The sequence below is a fragment of the Myxine glutinosa genome, chromosome 8 (genome assembly GCF_964187855.1).
Source record: "Myxine glutinosa chromosome 8, kmMyxGlut1.1, whole genome shotgun sequence".
Lineage (NCBI taxonomy): Eukaryota > Metazoa > Chordata > Myxini > Myxiniformes > Myxinidae > Myxine > Myxine glutinosa.
Window position 1 is genome coordinate 11,417,463 of NC_136268.1, and position 25,490 is coordinate 11,442,952.

General features: G+C 54.0%; 1 protein-coding gene across 3 annotated transcripts in view; it reads right to left on the bottom strand.

Moving 5' to 3' along the window:
• Positions 1-25,490, bottom strand: part of RNF185 (ring finger protein 185) — a 191,982-nt gene that overhangs the window by 44,305 nt on the left and 122,187 nt on the right. For all 3 annotated transcript variants that reach the window (XM_068123913.2, XM_068123912.2, XM_068123910.2), the window contains exon 9: positions 1,888-2,191. In XM_068123913.2, coding sequence (XP_067980014.2) covers positions 1,888-2,191 — 304 coding nt within the window. The remainder of the gene's footprint in view (positions 1-1,887; positions 2,192-25,490) is intronic.

Genomic DNA, 25,490 nt, shown 5'->3' on the forward strand with positions numbered 1-25,490 from the left:
GGCAGGTAGGCACATACAGTAGGGGTAAAGAGGTATGGATACAATGGGGCAGGTGGACACATGCAGTAGGGGTAAAGAGGTATGGATACAACGGGGCAGGTAGATACATACAGTGGGGGTAAAGAGGTATGGATACAACGGGGCACGTAGATACATACAGTGGGGGTAAAGAGGTATGGATACAACGGGGCACGTAGATACATACAGTGGGGGTAAAGAGGTATGGATACAATGGGGCAGGTGGACACATACAGTCGGGGTAAAGAGGTATGGATACAACGGGGCAGGTAGATACATACAGTGGGGGTAAAGAGGTATGGATACAACGGGGCAGGTAGACACATACAGTAGGGGTAAAGAGGTATGGATACAACGGGGCAGGTAGACACATACAGTGGGGGTAAAGAGGTATGGATACAACGGGGCACGTAGATACATACAGTGGGGGTAAAGAGGTATGGATACAACGGGGCACGTAGATACATACAGTGGGGGTAAAGAGGTATGGATACAATGGGGCAGGTGGACACATACAGTCGGGGTAAAGAGGTATGGATACAACGGGGCAGGTAGATACATACAGTGGGGGTAAAGAGGTATGGATACAACGGGGCAGGTAGACACATACAGTAGGGGTAAAGAGGTATGGATACAACGGGGCAGGTAGACACATACAGTAGGGGTAAAGAGGTATGGATACAACGGGGCAGGTAGACACATACAGTGGGGGTAAAGAGGTATGGATACAACGGGGCAGGTAGACACATACAGTAGGGGTAAAGAGGCATGGATACAACAGGGCAGGTAGACACATACAGTTGGGGTAAAGAGGTATGGATACAACGGTGCAGGTAGACACATACAGTAGGGGTAAAGAGGTATGGATGCAACGGTGCAGGTAGACACATGCAGTAGGGGTAAAGAGGCATGGATACAACGGGGCAGGTAGACACACACAGTAGCGGTAAAGAGGTATGGATACAACGGGGCAGGTAGATACATACAGTCGGGGTAAAGAGGGATGGATACAACGGGGCAGGTAGACACATGCAGTAGGGGTAAAGAGGCATGGATACAACGGGGCAGGTAGACACATGCAGTAGGGGTAAAGAGGCATGGATACAACGGGGCAGGTAGACACATGCAGTAGGGGTAAAGAGGTATGGATACAACGAGGCAGGTAGACACATACAGTAGGGGTAAAGAGGTATGGATACAACGGGGCAGGTAGACACATACAGTAGGGGTAAAGAGGTATGGATACAACGGGGCAGGTACACACACACAGTAGCGGTAAAGAGGTATGGATACAACGGCGCAGGTAGACACATACAGTGGGGGTAAAAAGGTATGAATACAACGGGGCAGGTAGACACATACAGTAGGGGTAAAGAAGTATGGATACAACGGAGCAGGTAGACACATACAGTAGGGGTAAAGAGGTATGGATACAACGGGGCAGGTAGACACATACAGTAGGGGTAAAGAAGTATGGATACAACGGAGCAGGTAGACACATACAGTAGGGGTAAAGAGGTATGGATACAACAGGGCAGGTAGACACATACAGTAGGGGTAAAGAAGTATGGATACAACGGGGCAGGTAGACACATACAGTAGGGGTAAAGAGGTATGGATACAATAACAATGGAATGGGGCAGGTAGACACATACAGTAGGGGTAAAGAGGTATGGATACAACGGGGCAGGTAGACACATACAGTAGGGGTAAAGAGGTATGGATACAATAACAATGGGGCAGGTAGACACATACAGTAGGGGTAAAGAGGTATGGATACAATAACAATGGGGCAGGTAGACACAACAAACGAAGAGGGAATACAGGTTGGGAAGGCTGGGGTTCGTAAACTCATCTTCCGGGTCTCACCAGAACAGGTGTCCACAGAGACTGATGACTGCGTCCTTCGCCGTGTCCAAGCAGATGTTACATTCAAACGTTCCATCTGTGTTTGCCGATGCGCCAGCAGCACCTCCGGCAGGTTGTGGTTGTTGCTGGCGATCTTCACCTTCTTCTTCCGGTTTTCTGGTGGTGGCCTCACTCTCCATGAGCGCCGTGTCCTGTATTCCGCAGCGGAAGCGATTGGGATCCCGAACGAGGATGAAATGGACGACAGGTTCTTGTAGTTGTGATCGGGTTTGACGGTTATGGAACAGGAAAAATAATGGTGAAACTGAAGAAGAAAGCAAACATTGTACGAAGAATCCTCGACTTTCAATGCACGAAGAACGGTAGACGAAAGGATATTCAAGTTGTCGTCTGAGCAAGGGAAATGTCAAAAATAAAACAAACCGACGACGTTTATCCTTCCAACAGCAATTTAAACAAAATAACGGGATTGAAGGTTGTTTTTTTCGAAGTGCGAAGTTACACGGAAGTCTGAGGTAAATAAGAAACCACGAACATCGAGGCCCGACTTGTCTACGTCAAATGTTTTTACCCCAAGGATAAAAATAATCACAATGGGAAATAAAAGAAAATAAAGTTAAATCGACGGTTCTAAGTACATTTTCAAGAAAAAAAAAAAAGGATCTTCTGAAGCGAACAAGCGTATTGTGAAACGACCCAACAAACAAACGCGCCAACAACACGTCACCGAAGCCTGTGGTGAGAATGAAAACTTACCCCTTCATCCTCATCCTTCAAATTCATTATTGTCGGTACATCACTTTAGTTTCATTGACATATAATTATATAATACCTTAAGTTAACAAAATAATTTTTTTTAGTTTGTTTTCTTGATCATAAAAAAAATCGTACGCCTCAGCATTCTCAACATTCGTGAGGAAAATTATTCATTCTGAGTTGTCGTTGGTTGTGGAATATTTTTTATTCCTTCGATCTAAAGGTCAACATGAGTTTGAACACGAGATACCTTTAAAATTAGAATATCAAGATCGATTATTAACCTGGGCAAACAAAACAATAATTGTACACCGATAATCGTAGTGCGAGCTGCTACACCGCCAAACATTTCATTAGGAGAGAATATTGAATGGGGAATACAATAATTACTTAAAATAAGTTTGTACAAATATATATTTATATATGTTATATATTCACCAACATAGGGTACACTTCTATATATATATATATATATATATATATATATATATATATATATATATATATATATATGTGGGAGCTGTGCTCGCACGATAAAGCCAGACAAAATGGACGACACAGGAACGAAGTTTCACCGAGCTATTTATTTAGCTCAAAACCAAAGAACTCAAAAGCACACTGAAGTCTGAATCCGCCCCTCGAACGGGTGGCAATTTATATCGCAAACTGAACACACAAAAGCCACGCCTCTCAGGCGGGGCGTGGTATGCAAAATTGGTAAGTCACGCCTCCCGACAGGGCGTGGTATGCAAGGCAAGTTTTCGCCCGAGAAGGGCAAGTGTGGAAACGCCCGGGCGAGTCCGGACACGTGACCGCTCGCTGGTCGCGTCATCGGCTGGTGCACGGTAATTGTATCATGCTTCCGGTAACCGCTACATGCGCCCCCCCCAGAATTAACCTGCACCGGGAGAGTCAGTTTGAGGGGGGTCCTGATGAACCGGCCGAAACGACCCCTGGTGATTCGTGTGGGGGTGGTAGGCGGCGTGGCGGTGGATGGTCGGGCGGGGGGCTTGGTTGACGGGGGACGGCCCCGTCGTGGAGGAAGGGCCAACCATGGAGGTTGGTCGAGGTCCAAATGGGCCGGCTTGAGGCGGTCCACGGAGATGCGGTCCGGCTTACCGCCGATGTCGACGATGAATGACTTGTCGTCCCTCTGCAGGACCCGGAACGGTCCATCGTACAGTGGCCGGAGCGGTCCCCGGTGTGCGTCGTGCCGGATAAAAACGTACTCCGCAGTGCGAAGTGCTGGGGGGACGTGGGGTTGGGGGCAGCCGTGGTGGGAGTTGGGCACGGGGGCAAATCTCCTGGCGGCCTCCTGGAGGTCCGAGCGTTGGCGAGCCGCGGACCAGGGGCCAGTGGCGTCAGGGATGAATTCGCCCGGCACGCGCATTGGCTGGCCGTAGACCAGATCGGCGGTGGAAGCCTGGAGGTCCTCTTTAGGGGCCGTTCGGAGGCCCAATAGGACCCACGGGAGCCTGTTGGCCCAACCGTCGTCCTGGAGGCTGGCTCTGAGAGCGGTCTTCATCGAGCGGTGGGACTGCTCGCACAAGCCGTTGGCTTTGGGGTGGTAGGCCGTGGTGCGGTGAAGCTTGAGCACCAAGGCCTGGGCGACCGCGCCCCAAAGCTCGGAGGTGAATTGCGGGCCTCTGTCGGAGGAGATGTGCGAGGGCGCACCGAAACAGGCAATCCAAGTGCCAATGAAGGCCTGTGCCACGTCGGCGGATGTTGTTGATGCCAGCGGGACGGCCTCCGGCCACCTGGTGGTCCTGTCCACCATCGTGAAGAGGTGGGTGAAGCCCCGCATGGAGGGAAGGGGTCCCACCAGGTCCACATCGACGTGGTCGAAGCGCCGCGCGGGCACGTCAAATGGTGCCAACGGGGCCTGGGTGTGCCGGTGGACCTTCGCGCGCTGGCAGGCGACACAGGCATTGGCCCGGTCGCGGACGTCCTTATGGAGCCCGTGCCAGACGAACTTTGCTGCCACGAGCTTCTGTGATGCTTTCCGGCCCGGGTGGGAAAGGCCGTGGAGGGCGTCAAAAATGTGCCGCTGCCATCCGGTGGGCAAGATGGGGCGAGGTTGGCCCAGGGAAACGTCGCACAGGAGAACTGTGCCTGTGTCCTCGAAGGGGACGTCGGCCAACCGCAGGCCTGTGTCCGCTGTCCGGAGGGCTTGCACCGTGGGGTCGGCGGTCTGGTCGGCCGCCATGCGGGCGAAGTCCACACCGAGGTGGACGGCGTTCGCGCCGGACCAGGAGAGGCAATCGGCCACAGCGTTGTCCTTGCCCGTGACGTGCCGGATGTCCGTCGTAAATTCGGACACGGCGGAGAGGTGGCGCTGCTGGCGGGCCGACCACGGCTCCGTAACCTTGGCCATAGCGAAGGCCAGGGGTTTGTGGTCCACAAACGCCGTGAACGGGCGGCCCTCCAAAAGATGGCGGAAATGGCGAACAGCCAGGTAAAGGCAGAAGAGCTCGCGGTCGAAAGCGCTATACTTGCGCTCGTTAGGGCGAAGCTGCCGGCTGAAGAAGGCCAGCGGTTGCCAAGCCCCGTTCACCCACTGTTCATGCACGGCGCCCACCGCGTAGTCGGAAGCGTCCGTGGTGAGGGCGATGGGTGCGTCGAGCGCCTGGTGCGCCAGCATGGTCGCGTTGGCGAGGGCCAGCTTAGCGCCCGTGAACGCCGCGTCCATCTCTGTGGTCCAGGCGACGTCGTGCTTGGCCGGCTTGCCCCGGAGGGCTTCGTACTGGGGGCGCATGAGTTGGGCGGCGCGAGGCACGAACCGGTGGTAGAAATTTACGATCCCCAAAAATTCCTGTAGGGCCTTGATGGAGCGGGGGTGCGGGAAACTTGTGACTGCCTCCACCGTGGTCGGCAGCGGGACGGACCCGCGCTTCGTGATGCGGTGCCCCAGGAAGTCGACGGCCGTTATGCCAAACTGGCATTTCGCCGGGTTGATGATGAGGCCGTGCTGGCCAAGGCGCTCGAAAAGCGTGCGCAGGTGGACGAGGTGCTCCGCCCGGGAAGTGCTGGCGATGAGAATGTCATCCAGGTAGACGAACAGAAAAGTGAGATTGCGCAGCACACTGTCCATCAGCCGCTGGAAGGCCTGGGCCGCGTTCTTAAGGCCGAACGGCATTCAGAGGAACTCGAAGAGGCCAAAAGGGGTAATTACAGCCGTCTTCGGAACGTCGGCCGGCCGGACAGGTACCTGGTGGTAGCCCCGAATAAGGTCGACCTTGGAGAAGATCACCGTCCCGCCAAACTGGTGGAAAAGTCCTGTATGTGTGGTATCGAGTACCGGTCCGGGGTAGTGGCGGGGTTGAGGCGGCGGTAATCGCTGCATGGTCGCCATCCGCCACCCGGTTTGGGCATGATGTGCAGGGGTGAGGCCCACGCGCTATTCGAGTGTCGCACAATGCCCAATCGCTCCAGCGCGTCGAATTCCGCCTTCGCCACGGTGAGTTTGGCCGGGTCGAGGCGGCGAGCCCTGGCGTAGACCGGTGGACCTGTGGTCGGGATGTGGTGTTCGACGCCATGCTTGATGGCGACGGCCGAAAACGTCAGCTGCGTGAGGGCGGGAAACTCGGCGAGCAGGTGGGTGAAATCGTCCACGGCCGGGAGCGCGCAGGCTAGCTTGGTCGGAGCGGAGCCGCTGAATGGGCAAGCGAGCGAGCTGAAGGTCTCCGCGTTGATGAGCCGATGCCCTTTGACGTCGACCAAAAGCCCATGCGCACAAAGAAAATCTGCACCCAGCAAGGCCATGGGCACGTTCGCCGTGATGAAGTCCCACCTGAAGCGCTGGCCCCCGAAGCAGAATGCGACGCTGCACGAACCAAAGGTGCGGATGGAGGAACCGTTTGCGGTGACCAAGGTGGGGCCGCATAGCGCAGCCTGTTTGTCCTGCAGCGAGGCGGGTATCGTGCTCAGCTGAGCGCCGGTGTCACACAAAAAACGCCGCCCGGACTCCGTGTCCGTGATAAACAGAAGGCTGCCTGAAAGGCCGACGCTCATGGCAGGCAGCGAGCGCCGGCCTGGTCGTTTCCCGACCTGCCGAAAGTGCACGGTGGGTGGCACGTTCTGGCCTTCTGCCCGAACCTGGCGTGGTAATAGCACATGGTCCGCTCTGGTGGAGGCTCTGGCGGTCGCGTTGGGTTCGGTTGACGGGGTGTCGCAGCGGCCGCTGCCGTCAGTGGCGTGGACTCGGCCGGTAGAGGCGCCGGTCGTGGCGCGGACGTTGCCTCGGTCAGCCCAGGGTCCCAGGCGGCCGCTCCGACATGTCGCCTGGTTAGGTGTCGCGATATGTCGCCCAAGAAAAATTTATCGGCCTCCTTGGCCAGGGCGCGAGGGTCCGTGATGGGCGAATTAGCCAAAGCTAACTGTACCTGCCCGGGTAGCCGCTGGAGGAACAGCTCATGGAAGAGGAAGTCCGGGCTGTGGTCACCGAGAAGAGCAAGCATGTGGTCCATGCTTTCGGATGGACGGGCCTCGCCCAGCTCCGGGAGGTGTAGTAGTTGTCGTGCGCGTTCGGTCTCCGTGAGTCCAAACGCACCGAGGAGTAGGCCTTTGAGCGCGCCGTATTTGTCGGCGTTCGGCGGGTTCTGTAGGAAGCTCAGGACCCGGGCAGCGGTGGAGGCGGTGAGCACGGAAACCACATGATGGTAGCGCGTCGTATCCTCTGTAATCTTCCGCAGGGCGAATTGAGAATCCGCTTGAGCAAACCAAACGGCCGCGTGCGACTCCCAGAAGCCCGGGAGCTTCAAAGCTACAGCTGACTCCATCGCCGTGTTCTTAGAAAGGGGTCACCAATTGTGGGAGCTGTGCTCGCACGATTCAGCCAGACAAAATGGACAACACAGGAACGAAGTTGCACCGAGCTATTTATTTAGCTCAAAACCAAAGAACTCAAAAGCACACTAAATCTGCCCCTCGAACGGGCGGCAATTTATATCGCAAACTGAACACACAAAAGCCACGCCTCTCAGGCGGGGCGTGGTATGCAAAATAGGTAAGTCACGCCTCCCGACGGGGCGTGGGATGCAAGGCAAGTGTTCGCCCGAGAAGGGCAAGTCTGGACACGCCCGGGCGAGTCCGGACACGTGACCGCTCGCCGGTCGCGTCATCGGCCGGTGCACGGTAATTGTGTCATGCTTCCGGTAACCGCTACATATATATATATATATATATATACATATACATACAGACTAAAGGGGTAGGTAGTGACTGTGTGTGTGTGTGTGTGTGTGTGTGTGTGTGTGTGTGTGTGTGTGTGTGTGTGTGTGTGTGTGATGCAGGAGTGGGTGTGGTTTTGTTTGAGTGGTGCATGTTGTAAGGGTAGGTGGCCGGGTTAGGTGTGGTTTTTTTGGTGAGTGGGTGAGGGGATGTGGATTGTGGGAGTGGAGGCGGTTTTGTTGTTGTAGTCTGTGTTCTAACTGGCTGGGGTTGGGGGTATGTATGCATCCAGGTGTAGATGCTGCATGTGGAGGCGTATCTACCACTGCTAGCCCACCTTCGCTGACCGTATCGAGAAGGGCCGAAACTGGATGATGCTGAGGACCTCGACTGAGGTCCCGGTCATTGAGGCACACTTGTGTGTGACCAGGTGTGTTTTTAAATTCTACATATATATACTGCGTTCGACGAAGCGAATGACATGAATACAATGAGCAGAAACCTTTCTTGATGATGAAGATGAAGATCCTGTTGGTTGTTATCTCCATATGCAGGTTTTAGGAAGTTCTCCCAGAACTCAAAATGTCCACCTCCCTTTTTACTAAAGGATCATTATTCATGAACCAGATTGTGAAACTTCATTCTCATAGCTTCAAGGGCTCTTTTTGGAATCCTCACTGAACCTCTGACAGCCTCCACTTGGCCAATTCAATATCCAAGACCTCTTGGCCTCATTTTTCAGCTCCTGGTATTTGAGCATTTTTCTGGTTTCTGAATCTTCTAGTTCAAAGTCCTTGGGAACCGAAACCTCAATAAACAACGCCGTCTTTTCCTTTTTGTGTTTGAGCCCTATGTCCGGACACAATGCTTTGTTTGTAATGTCCACACTCGATGGGATCATTGTGGTGTTGTGCATCGAAGGTCCGGTCGAGGGGACGTGGCCAATAGGAGGAGGAGTTCCGGGTAAAGGACGGAGCGTGGAGAGGATTGGAACGGGACGTGCGTTCGATGTTGGTTTGAATAAAACAGTTGGGCCTTACTGAATTCTTCTAACTGAACTTTACGACACAACAATCACCTTGTCATGCGTGAGCACTATGTGTTCATTTTCAAGGATCGAGTTTGGTTTGTGTTTCCATGGTTCTTCTGGAACCGAAATGTTGAAATGTTTACAGTCGATTACTATACGGACGCAGTCATGTCTTTCTGTGTACAACTGTTCTGACATGAGCTTTTTACATCCCAAAAGGAGGTGACTGGTACTTTGTGTTTCTACCCCACAAAACCTGCATTTGTCTGATTAGCTCAATCCCGCCATTTTCTTAAAGCCATTAGTGTAGTGTTCCTGGTCTTCGGCATTTCTGATGACCCATTCTCCGTCCCAATTAATTTGACCTCCTCGTAGCCATTCCAATGAGCCTTCCTTATCAATCCCTGGTCTATCAAGCTCTTTTGAATCTTCCTGCTGTTTTTTAATTCTCCCATTTGTCAGAGTGTATCTGCTGATGTTTCTTTTTGTCGTTTTTCTTTTTCTTCTTTGTGATCATTGGGGCTGTATATGGTTGTTTCGTTTTCCTGCGTAGTTTCCTGCACTTGCACATGTTTTTGGAAGTTTGGATTAAGGATACCTTTTCTGATTTGTTATTTTCTTGCTCGTGTACTAATCTCATTCGATAATCTGTTGAGCTTTTCACATATTCCGCTAATCCTACACATGCTGTTCTGTACACTTGGTTCAGCTCCATCAGATCGTCTCCTAATTCTCGTCTCAGCAAGTAAAACCTCAATGTATTTCTTTTTATGGAATATCTTATGAATAGTTCGAAGTTTCCTTGTTTTGGTGTCTAAGTTGTTGATCTCCATTCTCCAATTGTGGCCCATTTAAAATTTCACAGCTATACTGGAATACCGGCACTGCAAGTTGGTTTATAGCTTTGATTTTGTTTATTGGAGAGAGTGATGATTTCGGAATTACTCCTATTCGACGTAGGTACTCTGTGCTGATTATTTTACACATTTGTGTTTTACCTGGAGGCCTTCTTCTATTCACAGGTATTTGTAGGGTGCTTCGTTTTCCAGTTCCTGTATTGTTGTACTTTCATCGATTGAGATATTGTGTGTTCTCTTTGTTTTCCCATGTAGAAATGTGCATTTGGTGCATTTGTCAAGACCAAATTCCATTTGAATGTCCTCCGAGTAACGCTTTACTAGTTTCAGTTGATCGGCCATTTTGTTATCATTTGGTGTAAACAGTTTTAGATCATCCATGTATAGTAGATGTCACCTTTCTAGGTTCTTTGGTCATTTTTCTGGTGCACTTTACATTGTATCCGTGTCCTTGTTTATTGATGAAGTTACTCAGTGGGTCCAGAGCCAGACAAATCAGGAAGAGGGTAAGGCTGTCACCTTGTAAGATACCACGTAGTATGGTCGTCGTCCTGGAAAAGCGAATATGCCGAGTATTCCAGTCTACTCGGCTGAAGAAAGGAATCGCACCTGGACGAAATCTGGACCCGACCCACACTAGAGGGAAACCATGACCAAAGTGCTTTATTACGCATGCGCACGCTTCACCTCCTTAAACATTCCTGTATACATCATTTGGTAATGGAATACACTCTGTCTAAACAACGGTACTCTGTAGAGTACCGTACTCATAATGCTAATGACTAAAGTTGTTTCATGCAATTGTTGGGTCACAACGAGGTTGTGACAGGTTGTGACCTTAAATAAATGGAGAGGTGGCAAGGTAAAAAAAAAAGGGAGGTGATTCCACTGTTCAGGAGAAATCTCAGTAAATGTTTTTCTTTATATACAAGATCTAAGCTCATGGAAGAGAGAGGAGACGGAGGGCAAAATATCGGTGGGTGTTATAAGCGCAAACATGATGGGAGAGGAAGGGAGGAAACCTGTAACTAAAAGGGTTAGGTTCAGTTAATTGGGATAAGGAACGATCGCACGTCGGGAAAGAGGGTGGCATGACATGGTGATGTACCACCGAATTGCAGTCATGGATGGAGGAATGGGAATGAACTTACGAAGGTGGTTCCATAAATGGGACAAGTGAGGAACGAAAGGGTTGAGGTGTGCAGTACTAGAAAGATCCCTGTTATTCGAACGATTGATTTCTGCTTTTTGGAAAGGATGCAGAGACTATGCGGAACCAGGATCAATCTACTAGAAGTGTGTAGGGAAAGGAAGAAGAGGTGCGGAACCAGTGAAGGAGCTGCGCTCCAACGCGAGTCTAAAGAATTGACGCGACCAAAGACGGAATTCATCCGAGTTGCTTTATTGAAACAAAACAGCTCAGGTATTCTGAAAAGCCCGTTTATCGGGCAGCAATATATATACACATTTATGCCCGGGCGTTTGCCCGGGAAAACCGAGACCGGGCATGCCCGGGTGTCAAGGGCGAGTCCTGGAAAGGCGAGTCTGGACATGCCCGGGCGTCCTGGACGCGGCCTGGCCAGTCGAGGCTGGGCGTGCCCGAGCGCTCTGGGCGAGCCCTGGAAAGGCGAGAGCGGGCATGCCCGGACGCTCTGAGCGAGCCCTGGAAAGGCGAGAGCGGGCATGCCCGGGAAAGACGAGACCGGGCGTGCCCGGGAGGTTCGGGCGTGCCCGGGAACAGCGAGCCCGGGCATGCCCAGGAGAGGCGCGTCTGGGTCCGTCCGGACGAGCCCGGCATGGCGATCGCGCCCTGGCCGCGTCCTGGCAGGTGCAAGGCGATTGTGTACATTCAGCGGGAACCGCTACAGCAGTATCAATCTACTGGAAGTGTGTAGGGAAAGGAAGAAGAGGTGTGGAACCAGTATCAATCTACTATAAGTGTGTAGGGAAAAAGAAGAAGAGGTGCGGAACCAGTATCAATCGACTAGAAGTGTGTAGGGAAAGGAAGAAGAGGTGCGGAACCAGTATCAATCTACTAGAAGTGTGTAGGGAAAGGAAGCAGAGGTGCAGAACCAGTATCAATCTACTAGAAGTATGTGGGGTAAGGAAGAAGAGGTGCAGAACCAGTATCAATCTACTAGAAGTGTGTAGGGAAAGGAAGAAGAGGTGTGGAACCAGTATCAATCTACTAGAAGTGTGTAGGGAAAGGAATAAGAGGTGCGGAACCAGTATCAATCTACTAGAAGTGTGTAGGGAAAGGAATAAGAGGTGCGGAACCAGTATCAATCTACGAGAAGTGTGTAGGGAAAAGAAGAAGAGGTGCGGAACCAGTATCAATCTACTAGAAGTGTGTAGGGAAAGGAAGAAGAGGTGCGGAACCAGTATCAATCTACTAGAAGTGTGTAGGGACAGGAATAAGAGGTGCGGAACCAGTATCAATCTACTAGAAGTGTGTAGGGAAAGGAAGAAGAGGTGTGGAACCAGTATCAATCTACTAGAAGTGTGTAGGGAAAGGAAGAAGAGGTGCGGAACCAGTATCAATCTACTAGAAGTGTGTAGGGAAAGGAATAAGAGGTGCGGAACCAGTATCAATCTACTAGAAGTGTGTAGGGAAAGGAATAAGAGGTGCGGAACCAGTATCAATCTACTAGAAGTGTGTAGGGAAAGGAAGAAGAGGTGTGGAACCAGTATCAATCTACTAGAAGTGTGTAGGGAAAGGAAGAAGAGGTGCGGAACCAGTATCAATCTACTGGAAGTGTGTAGGGAAAGGAAGAAGAGGTGTGGAACCAGTATCAATCTACTATAAGTGTGTAGGGAAAAGAAGAAGAGGTGCGGAACCAGTATCAATCGACTAGAAGTGTGTAGGGAAAGGAAGAAGAGGTGCGGAACCAGTATCAATCTACTAGAAGTGTGTAGGGAAAGGAAGCAGAGGTGCAGAACCAGTATCAATCTACTAGAAGTATGTGGGGTAAGGAAGAAGAGGTGCAGAACCAGTATCAATCTACTAGAAGTGTGTAGGGAAAGGAAGAAGAGGTGTGGAACCAGTATCAATCTACTAGAAGTGTGTAGGGAAAGGAATAAGAGGTGCGGAACCAGTATCAATCTACTAGAAGTGTGTAGGGAAAAGAAGAAGAGGTGCGGAACCAGTATCAATCTACTAGAAGTGTGTAGGGAAAGGAAGAAGAGGTGCGGAACCAGTATCAATCTACTAGAAGTGTGTAGGGAAAGGAATAAGAGGTGCGGAACCAGTATCAATCTACTAGAAGTGTGTAGGGAAAGGAAGAAGAGGTGTGGAACCAGTATCAATCTACTAGAAGTGTGTAGGGAAAGGAAGAAGAGGTGCGGAACCAGTATCAATCTACTAGAAGTGTGTAGGGAAAGGAATAAGAGGTGCGGAACCGGTATCAATCTACTAGAAGTGTGTAGGGAAAGGAAGAAGAGGTGTGGAACCAGTATCAATCTACTAGAAGTGTGTAGGGAAAGGAAGAAGAGGTGCGGAACCAGTATCAATCTACTAGAAGTGTGTAGCGAAAGGAAGAAGAGGTGCGGAACCAGTATCAAGCTACTAGAAGTGTGTAGGGAAAAGAAGAGGAGGTGCGGAACCAGTATCAATCCACTAGAAGTGTGTAGGAAAAGGAAGAAGAGGTGCGGAACCAGTATCAATCTACTAGAAGTGTGTAGGGAAAGGAAGAAGAGATGCGGAACCAGTATCAATCTACTGGAAGTGTGTAGGGAAAGGAAGAAGAGGTGCGGAACCCGTATCAATCTACTAGAAGTGTGTAGGGAAAGGAAGAAGAGGTGCGGAACCAGTATCAATCTCGTAGAAGTGTGTAGGGAAAGGAAGAAGAGGTGTGGAACCAGTATCAATCTACTATAAGTGTGTAGGGAAAAGAAGAAGAGGTGCGGAACCAGTATCAATCTACTAGAAGTGTGTAGGGAAAGGAAGCAGAGGTGCGGAACCAGTATCAATCTACTAGAAGTGTGCAGGGAAAGGAAGAAGAGGTGCGGAACCAGTATCAATCTACTAGAAGTGTGTAGGGAAAAGAAGCAGAGGTGCGGAACCAGTATCAATCTACTAGAAGTGTGTAGGGAAAGGAAGAAGAGGTGCGGAACCAGTATCAATCTACTAGAAGTGTGTAGGGAAAGGAAGAAGAGGTGCGGAACCAGTATCAATCTACTATAAGTGTGTAGGGAAAGGAACAAGAGGTGCGGAACCAGTATCAATCTACTAGAAGTGTGTAGGGAAAGGAAGAAGAGGTGTGGAACCAGTATCAATCTACTAGAGGTGTGTAGGGAAAGGAATCAGAGGTGCGGAACCAGTATCAATCTACTAGAAGTGTGTAGGGAAAGGAAGCAGAGGTGCGTTACCAGTATCAATCTACTAGAAGTGTGTAGGGAAAGGAAGAAGAGGTGCGGAACCAGGATCAATCTACTAGAAGTGTGTAGGGAAAAGAAGAAGAGGTGCGGAACCAGTATCAATCTACTAGAAGTGTGTAGGGAAAAGAAGCAGAGGTGCGGAACCAGTATCAATCTACTAGAAGTGTGTAGGGAAAGGAATAAGAGGTGCGGAACCAGTATCAATCTACTAGAAGTGTGTAGGGAAAGGAAGAAGAGGTGCGGAACCAGTATCAATCTACTAGAAGTGTGTAGGGAAAGGAAGAAGAGGTGCGGAACCAGTATCTATCTACTAGAAGTGTGTAGGGAAAAGAAGCAGAGGTGCGGAACCAGTATCAATCTACTATAAGTGTGTAGGGAAAATAAGAAGAGGTGCGGAACCAGTATCAATCTACTAGAAGTGTGTAGGGAAAGGAAGAAGAGGTGCGGAACCAGTATCAATCTACTAGAAGTGTGTAGGGAAAGGAAGAAGAGGTGCGGAACCAGTATCAATCTACTAGAAGTGTGTAGGGAAAGGAAGAAGAGGTGTGGAACCAATATCAATCTACTAGAAGTGTGTAGGGAAAGGAAGAAGAGGTGTGGAACCAGTATCAATCTCCTAGAATTGTGTAGGGAAAGGAAGAAGAGGTGCGGAACCAGTATCAATCTACTAGAAGTGTGTAGGGAAAGGAATAAGAGGTGCGGAACCAGTATCAATCTACTAGAAGTGTGTAGGGAAAGGAAGAAGAGGTGCGGAACCAGTATCTATCTACTAGAAGTGTGTAGGGAAAGGAAGAAGAGGTGCGGAACAAGTATCAATCTACTAGAAGTGTGTAGGGAAAGGAAGAAGAGGTGCGGAACCAGTATCAATCTACTAGAAGTGTGTAGGGAAAGGAAGAAGAGGTGTGGAACCAATATCAATCTACTAGAAGTGTGTAGGGAAAGGAAGAAGAGGTGCGGAACCAGTATCAATCTACGAGAAGTGTGTAGGGAAAGGAATAAGAGGTGCGGAACAAGTGTAGCGGTTACCGCTGGATGCACACAATCGCCTTGCACCGGCCAGAACACGGCCAGACACGCCTCTCCCGGGCATGCCCGGACTCACTGTTCCCGGGCATGCCCAAACCTCCCGGGCACGCCCGGTCTCGTCTTTCGCGGGCATGCCCGCTCTCGCCTTTCCAGGGCTCGCCCAGAGCGTCCGGGCATGCCCGCTATCGCCTTTCCAGGGCTCGCCCAGAGCGTCCGGGAATGCCCGCTATCGCCTTTTCAGGGCTCGCCCAGAGCGTCCGGGCATGCCCGCTATCGCCTTTCCAGGGCTCGCCCAGAGCGTCCGGGCATGCTCGCTATCGCCTTTCCAGGGCTCGTCCAGAGCGCCCGGGCACGCCCAGCCTCGACTTGCCAGGCCGCAGCCAAACACGCCCGGGCAGGTCCAGACTCGCCTTTCCAAGGCTCGCCCTTGACACCCGGGCATGCCCGGTATAGCTTTTGCCGGGCAAACTTCCTGACATAAATGTGTATATATATTGCTGCCCGATAAACGGGCTTTTGGTCAGAATACCTGAGCTGTTTTGTTTCAATAAAGCAACTCGGACGAATTCCGTCTTTGGTCGCGTCAATTCTTTCGACTCGCGTTGGAGCGCAGTTCCTTCATTGGTGACCTACCGAAATGGATACGGCAGTGACGCTTAAACTGCCTACCTTCTGGGAGGCTCACGCGGCTGTTTGGTTTGCTCAGGCGGACTCTCAGTTCGCCCTGCGAGGCATCACCGCGGACGACACCGCTTCCACCATGTTGTGGCGGCGCTCGGTTCCGCCACCGCGGCCCGCGCCTGGAGCCTCCTCGAGCACCCGCCGGCTGCTGACAAATACGACGCGCTGAAGACACTCCTCCTCGACGCTTTCGCCCTCTCACCGGCAGCACGCACACGGCGCCTGCTCGCTCTGCCCGAGCTCGGCGACACGCGCCCGTCCGAGCGCATCTACTATATGCTCTCGTTGCTCGGTGAGCACTCTCCGGATTTTCTGTTCCGCGAGCTGTTCCTTCGCCAGCTGCCTCACCCGGTACGCCTCGCCCTGGCTGGCACGTTGATCACGGATTCCCGTGCCCTTGCCAGGGAAGCCGATAAGATCTCCTCGGCGGGCCAGCACATCGGCGCGGTTACCTGGAGCCCGCCGCCGTCCGAGGCGACGCCCACGACACCCGAGCGCACTGCACGGTTGGAGGCCGAACTGCCGGTGCAACTGGCGGCCGCCACGCCGCACCGCCCGCTTCCGACACGACGGCCGGGGCCTCCACCTGACCGGGCGTGGTGTTATTACCACGCCAGGTTCGGACACAAGGCTCGGACGTGCCGGCCCCCGTGCACTTTCGGCAGGTCGGGAAACGGCCGGGCCGGCGTTCATTCCCAGCCATGAGCGCCGGCCACTCGGGCAACTTGCTGTTCATTCGGGACAAAGCGTCTGGGCGGCGTTTCCTGTGTGACACCGGCGCCCAACTGAGCGTCATACCCGCCTCCGAGCAGGACAGGCGGGACGCCGTTTGCGGCCCCTCTTTGGTCGCTGCTAATGGCTCAGCCATACGCACTTTCGGCCCACGCGTCGTCACCCTCTGCTTCGGCAGCCAGCGTTTTCAATGGACTTTTGTGACCGCATGCGTCCCCATGGCTTTGCTGGGCGCCGACTTCCTCTGCGCGCACGGGCTGCTGGTCGACGTCAAACGTCATCGCCTTGTCAATGCCAAGACCTTCAGCTCCCTGGCGTGCACGATGAGCAGCTCCGCGCCGACCGAACTGGCGTGCGCCCTCCCGGCAGCGAACGAGTTCGCTCGCCTGCTCGCGGAATTCCCGGCCCTCACGCGGCCGACGTTTTCGGCCGTCGCGGTGCGGCACGGGATCGAGCACCACATACCCACTACGGGCCCGCCGGTCTACGCCAGGGCCCGCCGCCTCGACCCGGCCAAGCTCGCCGTGGCGAAGGCCGAGTTCGACGCGTTGGCGCACCTCGGCATCGTGCGGAGCCCCGATAGCGCGTGGGCCTCGCCACCACATCGTGCCAAAGCCGGGGGGTGGATGGCGCCCGTGTGGCAACTACCGCCGTCTCAACGACGCTACCACCCCCGACAGGTACCCGATCCCGCATATTCAGGACTTTTCCGCCCGTTTGGCGGGACGGGTCATCTTTTCGAAAATTGAACTGATACGGGGCTACCACCAGGTACCTGTCCGGGCGGCCGACGTCCCGAAGACGACCGTCATCACGCCGTTCGGCCTGTTCGAATTTTTGCGGATGCCGTTTGGCCTCAAGAACGTGGCCCAGGCGTTCCAGCGCTTGATGGACGGCGTGCTGCGTGACCTGCCGTTTCTTTTCGTCTATCTGGACGATATCCTCGTCGCCAGGACGTCCCGCGCCGAGCACCTCCTCCACCTCCGAACACTGTTCGGTCGCCTCAGCGAGCACGGCTTAATTGTCAACCCGGTCAAATGCCACTTCGGCGCGACGACCGTTGACTTTTTGGGCCACCGCATCACCAAGACCGGGGCCGTGCCGCTGCCGACCAAGGTCGAGGCCATCACCACGTTCCCGCGTCCCCGTTCCATCAAGGCCCTCCAAGAGTTCCTCGGCATGGTGAATTTTTATCACCGATTCGTGCCCCGCGCTGCTCAGCTCATGCGGCCCCTTTACGAGGCCCTCCGGGGCAAGCCGGCCAAGCATGACATTGTTTGGTCCGCGGCCATGGGCGCGGCCTTCGCCAGCGCCAAACGGGCCCTCGCCGACGCAACGCTGCTGGCTCACCCGGTGCTCAACGCGCCCATCGCCCTCACTACGGACGCCTCCAACTACGCGGTGGGCGCCGTCCATGAGCAATGGGTGGACGGGGTTTGGCAGCCACTCGCTTTTTTCAGCCGGCAACTCCAGCCGAATGAGTTAAACTACAGCACGTTCGACCGAGAGCTGCTCGGGCTATTCCTGGCCGTTCGCCATTTCCGACACCTCCTGGAGGGCCGCCCGTTCACGGCTTTCGTCGACCACAAGCCGTTGGTCTACGCAATGGCTAAGGTCACGGAGCCGTGGTCGGCCCGCCAGCAGCGCCACCTCTCCGCCGTGTCGGAGTTCACCACGGACATCCGGCACGTCGCCGGCAAAGACAACGCCGTGGCCGACTGTCTTTCTCGGGCCAGCGCGAACGCGGTCCACCTCGGCGTGGACTTCGCGCTCATGGCGGCCGACCAGACCACCAACGCCTCGGTGCAGGCACTCCGTGCGGCGGACACGGGCCTCCGCCTGGCCGACATTCCCTTCGCGGGCACCGTCCTGCTCTGCGACATCTCCCAGGGCCAGCCTCGCCCCATCGTGCCCGTTTCCTGGCAGCGCCGCATCTTCGCCTCCATCCACGGCCTTTCTCACCCGGGCCGGAAAGCTTCTCAGAAGCTGGTGTCGGTGCGTTTCGTCTGGCACGGCCTTCGACGAAACATCCGCGACTGGGCCAACGCCTGCACGGCCTGCCAGCGGGTCAAGGTCCACCGCCACACCCAGGCCCTGCTGGCACATTTCGCCATGCCTGAACGGCGTTTCGACCACGTCCACGTGGACCTGGTGGGTCCCCTGCCCCCCTCGCGGGGGTTCACCCACCTGCTCACCATGGTGGACAGGACCACCAGGTGGCCGGAGGCCGTGCCCCTCGCCTCCACCACCACCGCCGACGTGGCGCAGGCGTTCATCGCCACCTGGGTCGCGTGCTTCGGCGCACCAGCGGACATCTCGTCCGACCGCGGCCCACAGTTCACGTCTGAGCTTTGGGGCGCGGTCGCCTGTTCGTTGGGGGTCATGCTGCACCGCACCACGGCCTACCACCCCCAAGCCAACGGGTTGTGCGAGCGGTTTCACCGCTCCATGAAGGCCACACTCATGGCCGGCCTTCAGGACGACGGTTGGGCCGACCGGCTGCCTTGGGTCCTTTTGGGCCTTCGCACGGCCCCCAAGGAAGACCTCCAGGCGTCCGCAGCCGAGCTCGTCTACGGCCAGCCGCTCCGCGTCCCGGGCGAATTCGTGCCTGACGCTACCAGTCCCTGGTCCGCCGCTCGCCAGCGCTCGGACCTCCAGGAGGCCGCCCGACGATTTGCCCCCGTGCCGACGTCCCGCCACGGTGGCCCCCAGTCCTACGTCCCCCCGGCGCTTCGCACAGCGGAGTACGTCTTTGTGCGTCATGACGTCCACCGGGGGCCACTCTGGCCGCCGTACGACGGGCCCTTCCGGGTCCTGCGACGGGGTGACAAGTCTTTCATCGTCGACTTCGGCGGCCGGCCGGACCGGATTTCTGTGGACCGCCTCAAACCGGCGCACATGGACGTCGACCGACCACCACGGTTGGCCCTTCCTCCGTGGCGAGGCCACCCCCCGTCCACAGTTCCCCCCGATCGACCACCCACCACCACGTCGGACCCCTCCCCATGACCCTCCAGGGGTCGCTTCGGCCGGGTCATCTGGACCCCCCTTAAATTGACCCTGCCGGTGCAGGTCGATTCTGGAGGGGCGTGTGTAGCAGTTACCGCTGGATGCACACAATCGCCTTGCACCGGCCAGAACACGGCCAGACGCGCCTCTCCCGGGCATGCCCGGACTCACTGTTCCCGGGCACGCCCGAACCTCCCGGGCACGCCCGGTCTCGTCTTTCCCGGGCATGCCCGCTCTCGCCTTTCCAGGGCTCGCCCAGAGTGTCCGGGCATGCCCGCTATCGCCTTTTCAGGGCTCGCCCAGAGCGTCCGGGCATGCACGCTATCGCCTTTCCAGGGCTCGCCCAGAGCGTCCGGGCATGCCCGCTATCGCCTTTCCAGGGCTCGTCCAGAGCGCCCGGGTACGCCCAGCCTCGACTTGCCAGGCTGCAGCCAAACACGCCCGGGCAGGTCCAGACTCGCCTTTCCAAGGCTCGCCCTTGACACCCGGGCATGCCCGGTATAGCTTTTGCCGGGCAAACTTCCCGACATAAATGTGTATATATATTGCTGCCCGATAAACGGGCTTGTCAGAATACCTGAGCTGTTTTGTTTCAATAAAGCAACTCGGACGAATTCCGTCTTTGGTCGCGTCAATTCTTTCGACTCGCGTTGGAGCGCAGTTCCTTCACCAGTATCAATCTACTAGAAATGTGTAGGGAAAGGAATAAGAGGTGCGGAACCAGTATCAATCTACTAGAAATGTGTAGGGAAAGGAATAAGAGGTGCGGAACCAGTATCAATCTACTAGAAATGTGTAGGGAAAAGAAGAAGAAAATTGAATTTTTTTGGAATTGAGTTTGTTTTAATAGGACACGGCAAAGTGAAACATGGAAGTACCTTAATTGACAACCATGTTGTAGTGAAATTATACCAAAGTTGAACCCAGGAGACATTCTCGCTTCAGCCACTGAAGGGCGTCTATAAAACCTGGGACATCCGCGACGCTGAGCCACTCCTGTGACATTTACTTTACATGTAGTCTTGAATGGTACGTATATGCTAGACTCGCTTGCTTTGACTATTATATCGGTCCTCTCTGTATGATACCAAGATCCTGATATCTATTGCATGACTGTATTTTTACAGGATGATGCCAGAGATCTAATTGAGATTAAACCTACCTATGGGATAAAGTTGTGGACCTGATTGATTTTTCACAACATTTAATCTCAATTAAGATCTACGGAAATGGCGGGACACAAGATGATCAATGTACCGATACTCGGCTCCGACCCACAAGCTGAGGAATCGGGCTCGGTGTTCACTCACTGGCTCAAAACGCTGGAGAACCAGTTCGGGGCCCAGGATGCTGTTCCCACTGCTGAAACGAAACTGTCTGTGCTACAGACCAAAGTCGACCACCACGTCTACAGGAGCATCGCACGATGTACGACGTACGATGCCGCCGTGGAAGAGCTAAAGCGACTCTACATTAAGAAACGGAGCGTGGTGTACAACAGGCATCTGCTCACCACGCGACGTCAACAGCCAACCGAGTCGATCGACCGCTTCGCTCAGGAGCTGCGGCACCTCCTCGCGGACAGCACTCAAGAGGTACGGACACACGAGCAAGTCCAGGATGATCTTGTCCGAGACGCTTTCGTCTTTGGAATCAGCTCTACAGATCTGAGACTCAGGCTCTTGGAGACAGCTGACCTGACGTTCACGGAGGCCCTACGGTTGGCCAACGTTTACACTGAGGCCCGGAAACAATCCACCGCTTATGACCACGCACGGGTCATCGCGGGGACTTCTCAACTCGCGCGACCGGAGAGGGCTACCGCCGAGGATACGGGTGCGGGCTCGACTGCGGCCGAGCCCCTGGCCGCTCCCGAGGTTGACTCGGATTCCGGCCTGGCAGCAGCTACAGCAGCCAGGCCCAGGCCTGACCGGAACGTGACGTGTTATTTTTGTCGCAATCGGCAGCATCCCAGGTCCGCGTCTCCGGCTCGGGAAGCCATATGCCATTTGTGTTCTACTAAATGACATTTTGCGAAAGTGTGCAAGAAGACCGCGCGGGGCACACGAGCACGCGCAACCTTGAACGGGCTTATCGCGGAGCCAACGGACCGAGCACAGAACGGAGCGCCTCACCCGGCTTTGATGAGCGCTCCTCCTCCTCGCGGGTCCCTGGCTGCACGCACGTCCTTGGTGAGATACACCGGGCCGCCGAAACAAATGGCGCAAACGCGACCGGCCGCGGAACCACCGACCTTGACTGGCGTTCGAACGCCTTCCTCAAACAAACAAAAAGTTCCGGCTTTGAAAGCTCCTCCTGTTGAGCAACAAATGCTGCACGTGACACGAGCGCCATCTGACGGCTGTTCGTACGAACTACACGCTCTTGCTCCAATGCGTGAAAGTACAATTGACCGATCTTTCGCACAGGACACGAGCGCCATCTGACGGCAGCTCGTACGAACTACACGCTCTTGCTCCGGCACGACCAACTATGCGTTTGGCACGGGGGCCCTCCGGAGGCTCCTCGAACGACCGGAAAACTGCAGCCGGTGTGGGATCCACGCGCGAGGCGCGATCTTCTCGCTCAGACGGCGCAATACCTGCCGGATCTTCTGGCCTTGATCAGGCCATCATCCCACTCTTGGTCGAAGGCATTTTTGCACGGGCCCTAATCGACACAGGATCTACGGATAGTTTCATCGATCAGCGGCTGGTGCGTCAACATGGATGGCCGGTTATCGGGACTACACAACGGATCTTCATGGCCTCCCAAGGACTTCGGCTCAGCACGAAGGGGGGATGTTGATTGAAACTTGTGATAAAGGGACGCATGTTTTCCGATGTGCATCTCATGGTCTTGCCTGCTTTATGTGCGGACATCCTGTTAGGACACGATTTTCTTAAGCGACATGGACGTTTGGAAATTGAATTCGGTGGGACCGACACGCTTGCTGTGTGTGCACTTGCGAAAATGGAAATTGAGCCTCTTTCGCTGTTCCCCAACCTGACCACTGACTGCACTCCTGTAGCGGTAAAATCGCGGCGCTATTCACGAGCGGACGCGCAATTCATTGCGGAAGAAACGGCCCAACTCTTGAAGGACGGTGTTATCGAACCTAGCCGGTCGCCGTGGCGGGCACAGGTCTTAGTGGTGCGAAGTGAGGCCCATCGCCGGCGCATGGTAATCGACTACTCACAGACGGTTAATCGCTTTACACAGCTGGACGCCTACCCCTTACCGGGGATGGACGCACTAGTACGACTGGTGGCCCAGTACTCCGTCTACAGCACTCTTGATCTGCGTAGTGCGTATCATCAGATCCCCATCTCTAGGGCTGATCGCATCTATACCGCCTTCGAATCGGGTCAAAGGTTATACCAGTTCACCCGATTACCTTTTGGGGTAATGAACGGGGTCTCCTGTTTTCAGAGGGCTATGGACGACCTCGTTACTAAGGCGAACTTGACAGATGTCTTTGTCTATCTGGACAATCTTACGGTTTGTGGGTATGACCAGGAGCATCACGATGCTAATCTGAAGCGCTTCCTCGAGGTCGCGCGGAAATATCGCCTAACCATGAATGAGGCTAAGTGTCGTTACTCTCAATGCACGATAGATCTTCTGGGGTACACCGTCACCCATGGCTCAGTCTCTCCGGATAAGGAGCGTCTGCGACCTTTGCTTGATATGGCCCCGCCCGGCGATCGAGCTTCGCTGAAGTGAGTTCTCGGGCTGTTCGCCCACTATTCGAAGTGGGTGCAAAATTTCTCTGCGAAACTCCGCCCCCTCGTGGCCTGCGACACGTTCCCCATGAGCCCGGCCGCCTTGGCGGCCTTCGGGGGCCTTAAGGCCGACATCGCGGACGCCGCTGTGGCGACGATTGACGAGAGCGAATCTTTCGTCTTGGAAAGTGATGCCTCGGATCATGCGATAGCGGCGACTCTCTCCCAGGGGGGGCGCCCTGTGGCTTTCTTTTCGCGGACTCTCACCTCTGCTGAGTGGAGGCATTCGTCTGTCAAAAAGGAAGCATACGCGATCGTCGAGTCAATTCGGCGATGGCGACCGTACTTACTCGGGCGATGCTTCCAAATCATCACGGACCAACAACGCGTTGCGTTCATGTACGACACCTTACATGCTCAACGTATTAAGAATGAGAAAATCACTCGCTGGCGTATCGAACTCGCCGACTTCTGCTACACCATCAAATACTGCCCGGGGAAGGATAACCTGGTCACCGACGCCTTATCGAGGCCGGTTACGTGCACGGGGATTTTAACTTTGGAGGGGCTGCGCGCTTTGCACGACACTATGTGTCATCCAGGGGTGGCGCGTTTCACTCATTTTGTGCGTAGTGGTAATCTGCCGTACTCGATTGAAGAGATCCGCCGGATCTGCCGAGACTGCGCTATATGTGCGGAACTCAAGCTGCGTTTTTACAACCCTCCCATGGGGACGCTGGTTAGGGCTACTAGACCGTGGGAGAGATTGGCGATGGATTTCAAAGGACCACTGCCGGTGTCGAGCAACTCTCGCTATCTGCTCACTATCGTTGATGAGTACTCACGATTCCCTTTTGCTTATACATGCGGGGATATGACGGCAGCCACAGTCATACGGTGCCTGCAGAATTTGTTTTCCATATTTGGGTATCCGGCCTACGTGCATACCGATCGGGGTGCGGTGTTCCTGTCGCAGGAGGTGCGAGGTTATTTGATCCAAAATAATGTTGCTTCGAGTTACACCACACCGTACAGACCCCAGGCGAATGGGCAGATCGAACGCTTCAATGGGATTATATGGAGGGCCGTCATGCTAAGCCTCCGGACCCTCGGCCGGGGTCTCGATAAATGGGCTTGGTCGCTACCTGCGGCCCTGAACTCGATCAGGGCTTTCCTATGTACGGCCACCAACCAGACTCCCCACGAAAGACTGTTCCACCACCCTAGAAGCTCGGGTAGTATCCGATCTTTACCCAGCTGGCTCGCTGAGCCGGGGCCAGCCTATCTCAAACGAGCGGTGCGCACAAGAAAGTACGACCCCTTTGTGGATAAGGTGCAGGTACTCCAGGCTAATCCCGAGCATGCGCGCGTGATGACGGCAGATGGACGCGAGTCCACCGTCTCCGTACGCCATCTCGCCCCTTGTGGGGTCATCGACCCTTATAGGGATATTGACGAACCGATCTATGAGTCTATGGACTCTACCGAAGCTTCCTCTATGGAACCTTTGCCGTCGCCTCTGTCGTCACCTACACCCTTGCCTGAAGGCTCTGAGGTGCCCCCTCCTACACCTGCCTCCAGCGGCTACTCCGACGCAGGGGACTCCGGGCTTGGGGACGCCGTACCCGGTAGTTTCCGGACACGGGCTGGCAGGGTAGTTCGCCACCCCGACCGCTACGGGTGGACCGACTGACATTGAATGACGTACCCAATCAATTAATGCTGACGCATGCTTGCGATCTGCCTAGCGGCAGTATAGTTCTAAAGGCGGGGAGAATGTAGTGAAATTATACCAAAGTTGAACCCAGGAGACATTCTCGCTTCAGCCACTGAAGGGTGTCTATAAAACCTGGGACGTCCGCGACGCTGGCCACTCCTGTGACATTTACTTTACATGTAGTCTTGAATAGTACGTATATGCTAGACTCGCACATATATGCTAGACTCGCTTGCTTTGACTATTATATCGGTCCTCTCTGTATGATACCAAGATCCTGATATCTATTGCATGACTGTATTTTTACAGGATGATGCCAGAGATCTAATTGAGATTAAACCTACCTATGGGACAAAGTTGTGGACCTGATTGATTTTTCACAACACATGTAGTTACCTCCATCATCCAAGGTGGACGGAGGTTATGTTTTCACCCTTGTTTTTTCTGTCTGTGAGCAGGTTATCTCAAAAAGCTATGGATGGATTCAGATGAGGTTTGGTGAACAGGTTGGGTCGGTGACGAGA